The sequence below is a fragment of the Triticum aestivum genome, chromosome 6B, assembly GCF_018294505.1.
Source record: "Triticum aestivum cultivar Chinese Spring chromosome 6B, IWGSC CS RefSeq v2.1, whole genome shotgun sequence".
Classification (NCBI taxonomy): Eukaryota; Viridiplantae; Streptophyta; class Magnoliopsida; order Poales; family Poaceae; genus Triticum; species Triticum aestivum.
Genome location: NC_057810.1, coordinates 607,459,103 through 607,469,516, shown reverse-complemented (window position 1 = coordinate 607,469,516; position 10,414 = coordinate 607,459,103). Strand labels below are relative to the sequence as shown.

At 44.1% G+C, this 10,414-nt stretch overlaps 2 protein-coding genes across 2 annotated transcripts; both read left to right on the top strand.

Annotated features, from left to right (window-relative positions):
* The first annotated feature begins 2,922 nt into the window (after positions 1-2,922).
* Positions 2,923-7,522, top strand: LOC123138272 (alpha-mannosidase I MNS5). Its single transcript, XM_044558212.1, has 15 exons — positions 2,923-3,203; positions 3,770-3,812; positions 3,906-3,971; positions 4,067-4,128; positions 4,279-4,378; positions 4,500-4,682; positions 5,042-5,090; positions 5,164-5,343; positions 5,512-5,632; positions 5,741-5,822; positions 5,912-5,997; positions 6,177-6,277; positions 6,394-6,535; positions 6,647-6,797; positions 6,924-7,522. Exons 1-15 carry the CDS (start codon positions 3,055-3,057, stop codon positions 7,149-7,151), a joined length of 1,743 nt encoding a protein of 580 aa, XP_044414147.1. The 5' UTR covers positions 2,923-3,054; the 3' UTR covers positions 7,152-7,522.
* A 1,710-nt stretch (positions 7,523-9,232) lies between these two features.
* Positions 9,233-10,026, top strand: LOC123138270 (putative cell wall protein). The gene has a single exon (XM_044558211.1). The coding sequence runs from the start codon at positions 9,353-9,355 to the stop codon at positions 9,683-9,685; it is 333 nt and encodes a 110-aa protein (XP_044414146.1). The 5' UTR covers positions 9,233-9,352; the 3' UTR covers positions 9,686-10,026.
* Positions 10,027-10,414: the final 388 nt, after the last annotated feature.

The following is a 10,414-nucleotide window of genomic DNA, read 5'->3' as shown; positions in this document are numbered from 1 at the left end:
AGCCTTCATTCATTTAGGTGTAGACTCATTTTGCATCAGGATGTGCTATGCTATGGTAACATATTATTTTACCAGAACCATATCTCTGCTCATTAACTACTTGTCTACTTATGACATAAGGCTGACCATAATAGAAGTATGATTTGGATTAGTTCCATAAGATAGAATGTGTAACTTATGCAGTTCATAGTCGGTGCCCATTTCCATCATGTTTAGCCAGGCGGCTTTGTGGCACACAGGACAGCTCGTGCCACTTGCACCCTTAATTTTGAGTCTACGAAGCGCGCGGTGTCTTGTCATCGGCCACGGCAGCGTGCTTCTCAAACAAAACGGAAAACAGCCACGACAGCACCTGCTTCTGGTTGGTTGGTTTCCATGAGTTTGCGTTATTGATGATGCCATATTGCGAAGTGCAAACGGTGGTGTTACCACGGGGATTGCTAATACGGTCATCCCAACTAGGTTCAGTGTACTCATTTTATGGTGCACAGATGCACCTGATGTCATAACATATTTTAACATGTTTGAAAAATCTGGAAAAAAAATCTAACACATTAACACAACATCAATGTTGTTACAAAATTTCATATGAAAATTTGAAACATTATTCGAGATATAGAAATGGTAAATTTGACATCAATGCGATAATGGGCCAAACCTAAAGCCCGACTTGTGTTATGTACAACTAAGTGTCGTATTTGCCATTTCTTTTGTTTTTGGATTTTGATTTAAAATTTTGTGACAACATAAATTGATGTTGTGTGAATGTGCTAATTTTTTCAAAATTTCTCAAACATTTTAAAATGTGCTACGAGAGTTTGGTGCACGGATGCATCAAATATTCTCCCCTTCCTAACCTACTGCCCCACAAGATATCTATACTCAAATGCCAACATGGAACTCAGGTTGTCGCCTCGGAAGGTGTCAGGGTAGACTGCAAAGGTGGTGGCTTCGCAAGTTCCCGACGACCAAACTCCATGGCTAGCCATTGCTTCAAGTCGGGGGGGAGCTTCTCAGTAACTTGATTTGGGAATCCACGCCTCTGTGCTGTATTTTAGAGGGAGGATGAGGTCAAAGTTGTAATTTGGGACATATTTTTCTACCGAGAATGAAACAATAGGGAGGGATGGAGAGAGAGAGAGAGAGAGAGAGAGAGAGAGAGAGAGATGGGGGGGGATCAGAAACAATAGAAAAGATGTGAGAAAGGAGATGATGATAGCGGGCTCCATGAAGCCGCTACTTAATGTCTTGAATTTGGTAAGGTGAAATGAAACTGATGGCCTCATTTTTTTATGTCGAGCAAGATATGTGGTGTTGCTTACTTCAGTCTTGCTCCAGCGAGAGTGAATTTATCCAAAAGTATAATAGCATAACTGTAAAGGTGAATTTTATGATCGGTGTTATTTTCTTTTAAGGAACCAATATTAAGCATCTTTTAAGGAACAAAAAATAATTAATCGCTCACACTAGCTTTTGATTCAAATCCTTTAAGCATAGGATTCGTCCTTCTTATAGCCTTGCATGAACTTACTCCCTTCGTTTGAAATACACTAAAGTTTTAGCTTTGTACTAGATCAAAGTTTTAAAGTTTGACCAAGTCTGCCTAGTTCCACAATGTCAAATTGTTTCATTAGACATCACAAAATATACTATAGTATTATAGATATTAAGTCGTCCTATTACTTTTCTCCGTTTTACCTTTGCACCATTTAGCCAGATTTTCCTTATAAACTAGACCAATTCGCTTTGAGCTGATACATGGGAGGTTCAGTACTAGTCCTAGATGCATAATCTTTTTTAGCTGATACATCATTGATGTATATGTTGTAGCATAAACGAGACATTGATGTATTTTTGTATAATTAAAATTATTTTTATGCATTCTTGTGGAAGAAATGCATGAAAGATGATTGTTGTATGAAGATGTTTATACCCAATGATGTGAGTTCCCGTCAAATAAAACCAAAGAAAATCGAGGGTAGACAAGTCAACACTCCTCCCATCAGCGTCGTCGCCGATCCGCCCCATTTCCGATGGCCACTGGGCCATGGAGGTGCGGAGGATCTCGGCCCCCCGCCGGCGGGAGGGACCCAATTCTTGTTCTTGTTAGTTTCGGCGTCTTGGTTGGGGTTGTGTGACAGCGGCGATGTCCCTTACTAGGAATAATGTCTCCCATGTTCTATTCCTGTTTCGGTGGTACGTCTAGCATCATCGGAGTGTGTGTAGAGGTGTGTTTCCGCCGGATCTCGTGGGATTCGGTCGGTGCTGGTCTTCGCTGGATCTGTTTGGATCCGGTCTTCGTTTCGTCTTCGGTTGAGTGTTTATAGGTTTGATTAGTCTGATCTACGACTTTCTTCATCGACGATGGTTGCTCCTCGATGCACTGATCCTATGGAGCCTTAGCACGACTTCCTGATTGTCCTCTACAACAAGGTTTGTCTGGTTGCAGTGAGGGAGGGGCAATGACATCAGCGCGCCTTCGGCTCACTCCAGTGCTTGTAGTCGTTGCTAGATGGTTCCACGGACATGGTTGTAATTTTTATTACCTCTGTTGTTCTTTGTACCGCCATGATTGAAAATGAATAGATAGAAAGTTTCTCCAAAAAAAAGGTTTTTATCCAATGCCGTCCTCTTTAGCAGAACATGAACGATGGTTCCCTAAGAAAAAACATGAATGATGGATCGATGTTCCACACACAAAGTGTGCAAATATGACGTTTGTAGACCGGAGATAAATACGAAGTTCGCATTGAAGCGCGCGCGTGCACAAACACACGCAAAGTGCGCAAATTATTAGGCCCCTGGTATTATATTTGTATATCCCCCATTTCAGGTTAATATGCAGAAAGAAAAATGAATCCTACGTGGCAGACAACGTGTCGTGCCATTACGTACACGCAGGCATAAAACACGTCAGGTACGAGATCTGAATACGTGTACCAAATCCACGGGAGGAAGGAGGGAAACCATCCGCTCTCGGTCGTGTCGTGCGGGGTCCTGATCCCCATCGGACACCGTCGTCATCGGCCGGCTCCCAGTCCCACCTCCGTCTCCATGCGATCTCCTCGGCCGGCGCGGCTCGCTGCCGTCGCGCTTCTCCTCGCGGCGCTCGCCGCGGCCGCGGGCGCCCCCGCCGCCGCGGCCAGCAGAGACGGGTACGGGCGCGCGAGGAGGCTGCGCATGAGGGGCAAGGTCGTCGAGATGTGAGCGCTCCCCTGCCTTGAGCTACCCTCTGTTCGATTTCTGTCGGGTTTAATCCGAGCTTTGGGATTGGGAAGGTTCCATTTCGTCGCGGGGATTTCTGTGTCGTACGGGGAAGAAGATTGTACTAGCTGCCCTGTAAGCTCCGTCTTCAGACAGAAGCCCCTGTAATTCGGGCCGCAGATAAAAATGCGAACTTTGTTCATCTTGTTCAGACGATAACGACACCTCGTGTTCACGCCTATAACCAACGTTTCAGCCCATGTGGTCAATCAATCACTCCATGATCTCTGTATTTCAGTTCTGCAATAATTTTGCACCCCCCAGTCCCCCGAGCATCAACAATATGATGTCACTGTAAGCTGTGAGATTCTGGCCTCTTCAGTTTCTAGATCAAGGCCTCCAGACTAGAGCCTCGTCTGCACATGACAAAGCATTCAACATACAGAGTTAGCCAAGTAGCTCTGTACTGAAGGCTGTTAACCTGTGTATTGGCACGCTAACAAATCTGTGTAATGCAATGTTCAATCCTTGGATTCTAGTACTGATTCATTTTCATTCATTTCAGGTTTTATCATGCTTATGACAACTACATGGCGTATGCATTTCCTGTATGTTCATCAGCTATCTTAGGAATACTTGAACAAAATTCAGTTTATTTGTTCATGGCCAATCTAATGTTTTCTGTATTGATACCTTTTCAGCATGACGAATTGAAGCCTCTTACTAAAGGCTTCACTGACTCCCTCAGTGAGCTTGGCAACCTAAATGTATTAATGTATCGACAAATTTACAGTTTGCAATTGACATCACGAAAGCTTAAAGATACCCCGGCGTAATATCACCTCTTTGTTTCTTCTTGTAGCTTGAGCACTTGCCACAGGATTATAATGGATCAGCATTGTCACTAGTTGAGTCATTATCAAGGTACACTTTATGAAGTTGTGATGTTTCTGGATACTTTGAGATTTGTGCTGTCTTTTGATGATAAGAATATGAATTACCATGTGTTTCTTCAAAAGGAAAATTGTATCCGTAAGATCGATAGGTAATGCCTCTCTGTTTTGGCTCATGCAGTCTTGTTGTCTTAGGTAACCTAACAGAATTTGACAGAGGAGTTAGTTGGCTTTCAGAGAACCTAACTTTTGATGTTGATGCTCGAGTTAATCTTTTTGAGGTAATGCCATCTGATTTTTATCACCGCTAGAACAAAACAATGACATGTTGCCAGGATTTAAGCAACAATCATTTTCTCACAGTTTTCCCTTTTTCATGGCTTTTTTCCCCTTCTTATCCAGTGTAACATAAGACTTCTTGGGGGGCTTATTTCTGCTCATATTCTCGCAAAGGACTACAGCAGTCAGAATAAAGATGGAGTATATCAGAACCAATTGCTACATCTTGCTGAAAATTTAGGCAGCCGGTTTCTGCCAGCATTTGAGACCCCTACTGGATTGCCGTATGCATGGATCAATCTTAAGGTTCATTTACAAACCCTTGGCCTTTCTTCTGATTTAGAAAGTAGTACACCGCTACAATCACGTTCCCGGATAAAATAAATAGTAAAAGACATGTATTGATAAATTCCATTTATTCAGCACGCCCCTTCCTTCTATGGCACAGAACAGAAGTGTCAAGCCTCCTGCGGAAACTAGATAATCGTTCGACAATTATTTTGTTTCCTTTCTGGATACCCTTGTGTGATGTTACTTGTAACACTCAAGTCATACATATTACATAGCTCACATATATTACAATTCTTTTAATCATGATCTGACATGGCTGTTGAGCTTGTATTTTATTCATACATCATCTCTGATGCTATGACTACTTTTTCCAGTATGGAGTGATGGAGAATGAGACAACTGAAACGAGCACATCAGGATGTGGTGAGTGGCGGAATAGTCTTTATTCTGTTGGGTATCTTGGTAGTGGTAGCTAAGATACATAAATTTTTTGCAGGCTCCCTTATTCTGGAAATGGGTGCATTGTCACGTTTGACTGGTGATCCTATATATGAAGCTGCAGCTCTTCGTGCTCTTCGCAAGTTATGGAGCATGAGAAGCTCACTGAATCTTGTAGGCTCAACACTAGATGTTTTGTCTGGCAACTGGATTGAATATTCGTCAGGCATTGGTGCTGGTACTACTTCTTATGCTAGCCCACTTGGTGCATCGCTTATACCAACGTCAAATTTGTAGCATAATTATTTTTTGCCAAGTGTTTCTTTGTATATGTCGTTTAATTCTGTCTAATTAGAAGATATATGTGCTTGAGACATATTGATGATCTTTCGTAACATATTTGCAGGAGTTGATTCATTTTACGAGTATTTGATTAAGGCATATATCCTTTTTGGAAGTGATGAGTACTGGGATATGTTTCACTCTGCTTACCTAGCAGTGCAGAAGTATTTCCGACATGGGCCATGGTACACCCTTTCTTCGTGCCATATTCATTCAAAAATTTCCATTCCATGCTAGTTACTTGTCGCCGCAATATGCTTGTACCGGACAGTAATAATCATCCGTCTTCTCAGGTACCATGAGGCCGATATCAGGACTGGAGAAGCAACACACTGGCAACTAACTAGCCTCCAGGCCTTCTGGCCTGGTGTTCAGGTCTACTGACTCTGTACATGGTTGATATATCACCTTATTGTGGAATTTTTTATCTTGTATTGTTTGCTTACTGCTATCATCATCACCAGACACTACTAGGAGATGTTGCTGCTGCAAATCTGTCACATCGTGAATTTTACAATGTATGGCAAAGGTTCGGCGTCCTTCCTGAAAGGTATTAATAACTAAGAACTAAGTACCTCTTGACCATCAGTTTGTAAAGGAAAATGGAAGTATTGAGTGACTGTTTCAAATCAATTCAGAGTATGATGCACAAGACTGACAAGAGTATGACCAAAACTTGCTTTCAGGTTTTACACTGTATTTTGTTGATGCATGCTTTGTACTTTGCAGATATCTGTTAGACTACGGAATTTTGCATCCTACAGAGAAGTACTATCCTTTACGTCCAGAGTTTGCTGAGTCTACATTTTATCTTTATCAAGCAACTAAAGGTGTGATCATGAATAACAGACAAATAATATTGTTGGCGATTTTTTTTCTTAAAATTTTAATCAAGCAGATAAAGATAATATGATGTCCAGATCACTAACACCACTGATCTCTATAGATCCTTGGTACCTAGAAGTGGGTGAAGCTATAATTGGATCACTTAATTACTACACCAAAGTGGAAGGAGGTTTTGCTAGTATCAGAGATGTTTCAACAATGAACCTTGAAGATCATCAACACAGCTTCTTTCTTTCAGAAACGTGAGCTGTTAATCTTCCTATTGTTTCTAATATGCAGTTGGAGCAAAACTGTCTCATTCGCGCTGATAGATCCCGTCACTGTTGAGATGACGGTTGATAACTCTTCTGCAGGTGCAAATATCTTTTTCTCCTTTACGACGATTCATTCTTGAGGAACAAAAATTACATCTTTACAACAGAGGGCCATCCCCTTCCAGTAATGAGCACGTGGCACGAGAAAATTCCTCGACTGGATGTTCCCACCAATTGGACAGTTCTTAAGGTGATTCCATACCACCTTACATCCGAACGCAAGTTAGGAAACCATATGATGCCCTAGCTCCTATTTGTAGGAGCATTAATCTTACTTTGTACTGTCATCGTAATGATATCGAGAACCTCTCTGCAGGACGACAACCAACCGATTCGTGTGAGCGCATTGTCATCCAAAGTCTGTCCGGAGACAATTTCCGGGCAGAACGTTGGCTCCCCATGGGAGAGTGCGTGCCACGTACCAGATGTGTTCCCTAGCCACAGATGCAGGGCCGACGACGACTGTGGGATAGAGTCTGTAACATGCAAGAGGAGAACCTGCAGCATGGCTGGCTACTGCGGCTTGTGGCTGGCGGTTTATTAGCCAATGTTGTTGGAGAAATTATACTTTTGCCATTCGTTCACAGAATGATCAAGATAAGGTAAACACCATCATGAAAATAGAATGCTACCCGCCTGCTTCGGCCTGACTTTGTACATTAGAATAGCATCGACAGCAGATTCATGACGTCTGAATTGGCCAAATTAACCTGCGTGTCAAATACTGGTTTGAACTTTCATGCTGATGTATCTGCCATCCAATATATGGGTGTACTTTATTGTGCGATATATGTTATTACTATCTGATCTGATTATTTTAGCACATGTGTGCATGCAAAAAAAAAGAACATACTAAAGACATTGTGTATTCTGGTTAATTTGTGTGGACTTAACAATAAAGTTCAGTCTTTGGTTTGTTGTGAGTTGCAAATCGTTCGTGATTGCACTGCTGTATCTGCCGTCAGATTTGTAATGGAGATTCACACCAATAATGTTAGTTGGGCCACCTTCCCCTAATCCTGACAATGTAGCTGCAAAGTCAAATGTCCGATGCAGGGCAGGAATAATAAAAATTCCTTACTTTGATCTATACAAGATCACTTGGTCTCGTATTAAGTTAAACAGCTTTAAGTCTGATGAACTATTTAGAAAAGATCAACATATGCAGTATGCAATAAATACATATGCAGTGATATTGATTTGGTAATGTAGATGTTCATAAATTTCTACTTGATCAAGCTTGAAACGGACATGCTTTGAAGAGAAGGGGTGATGGTTTCTCAAAGAACAGACAAATAGAATGTGCTAATTTTGTTTATGCAGGGAAGAATCTTTGCACATTATGTATGTAGGGTCGTAAAAAAATCATGTGTAATTTTTCGGTGCCGTGCATCTCTGACACTGAAGTTGCATTGTTTCGCCAAAAAGGATCAAGGTGGAGAATGCCGACTTATGAATTAGTAGTATGTCAGAGTTACAGGAATAGACGAATACACTTCTTAATTTCCTATCGAACAAAAGCTGCTGCCACATTTTGACGTGTATGTTTTTCATATCCCAAATGATAAGTGCCACACGTGTGGCACGAAGTAACACCGTCATGACGTTATAAAAGGGTTTCTCCCAGCTTCATTGATGAAACTCACAGGACATGACACTGCCACATCGACCAGAAGTTTGAGCAGTTTCTCATCCTGATCAGGACCGAAACATTTAGCCGATCAAAGGCTCCACACGGGGTCATTGGTAATAACAGAGACTGTCCACCTGCTACTCTTCGACAATGTTTTTTTTTCCTTGGGCAATGTTGGTGCCCAACCATGCGATCGGCGGAAGACCTCCTGCGCGTCTTCCTTCACAAGTTCATCCACTCGCCGCATCACCTTTTGCACCCTTGGTTTCCTAAACGAAAGTAGAGAATCGCTCCAGCAGCCAGTGGTGAGCCAAACGACAAACATGGTAAATAATCCCACAGGGATCGGATCAGCAGGAAGTTTGTTCTAAAAACGAGCCGCATTTTCGAGTCTTCCATCAAGTCCGGCACAAAGCAATCAAAAAGATTTTGGCTGTCCCTTTTTGCCCACCATGAAAGTGATTACTCTCCAACCAGACCAGTTGTTTCAGGTGGAGTACATTGGAAAATCCCCCACACAAATGTGGCAAAAGGGAGAGAAAGGAAATAAGTAGCCTCCCCGTGGTCGATCGCGGCGGCGCTATAAAGAGCAGGCCAGGGGAGCTGGAGCTTCCGGACCTGGCATGGCTTCTAGACCAACAACCGCGCGGCGCAGGGTCCCTCTTCCTTGCGCGCGCGCCCAATCGAACGATACGTACGACGCAAGCAACCAACACCAACTCAACCGCGCGCGCCCTGCCAGTCGTCCACGTACGGCCCTTTCCCGCGTCCGATCGATCGTCGACGTCATTCACACCCTAGGAGAAGCCCTTTTTTGCTCACTCGCGCGCGCACAATAACGCACGGCCCGGCGTTGGTTACAGCGTGCGCCGTGCATGCGAATTGAACGCACCGCCTTTTCCTAGCTCCCATCCCATCCCGCCTCGCGGCGCGCCAGCGGGCCAACTCCCCGTGGCCTTTACGCCACGCCTCTATATAAGCCCGGTGCGGTGGTCGATCAACATCATCCACCACAACGAAAGCAACAGCCGGCGATCGAGACAGCAGCCAGAGGCTCACTTGGCTACTGCCGCTAGTCGCGATCACAGCTCAGGCTTAGCCACTCGGTCGACATGGCCTGCAAGTCGGCGTCCCTGCTGATCCTCGCGGCGCTGGTGGCCGCCGCGGCGTGCTCGGGCTTGGCAACGGCGCGCGACGTCCCGACAGTGAAGGAGGATGCGGTGAAGCGGCCAGAGACGTTCCAGGAGGGGACGGTGCTGATCCCGGGGATCGGGCGGTACGAGCTGGGCAGCCACTACAGGCCGGACATCGGCGGGCTGGACCACAGCATTCCGGCCGCCGCCAACGGGCAGTTCATCCCCGGCGCCGACGACACCTGGGTGCCCAACCCCGGCTTCGAGGTGCCCAACCCCTTCCGCCCCGCAGCCACCACGGAGTCCCCCTGATGGATCGAGCCGGCCGGCCGGGCAGCACGTCGTCCACGTTACGCCCATCGATCCATGGGTAGCTACTAGCCTGCTCTAAATCAGTTTCCGCTAGCTTTTGGTTGCTATAATAAAAATAGCTACTAGCATGCGTATGCACGTATTAGCGACTGCGTGCGAGCGCGCTGTCGACGTTTTGTGTGTGATCGGAGAGTGTGCCTGTATGGGTATGCATGGATGCGTAGGAAGGAAGCATCCATCGCATACCTCGCTTTTCTTTGTTGTTGCCAATAATGTGTTTTCAGTTCAATGTATTCCTTTTTAGTTCGATAAATTAATGATGAAGTATTATGCATGATGAAGCCTTGCTATGTTAGCCACACACACAAAAAAACAAGCTTGTATAGATGAAAGAAGATCCATTGCTCGGTCCAATCATAGTGAAAACCTGAATTTGATCCTCGTTTAGAAGGGACGCTATTTTCAGGGAGCAGCCACCTATTTAGTAGGAAGGAGGGGTGAGACTTTCTAGGGACTAGCGACTTTTTAATTGGGAATAAAAAAATTCTAAGACTTGTGAACCAAACATCGCCCTGATAACAGCTTTTCTGGGAGTGTAATGTTTTAGATGGATAATCTAGTTGACACTCATTTTTTAGATAGTAGATTTCTATTGCTCAGTGCTTCATATGGCAAATGTAAGCTCCATGTTAATATTTCGAACCATGCACACGGAAGTACAACACAGTC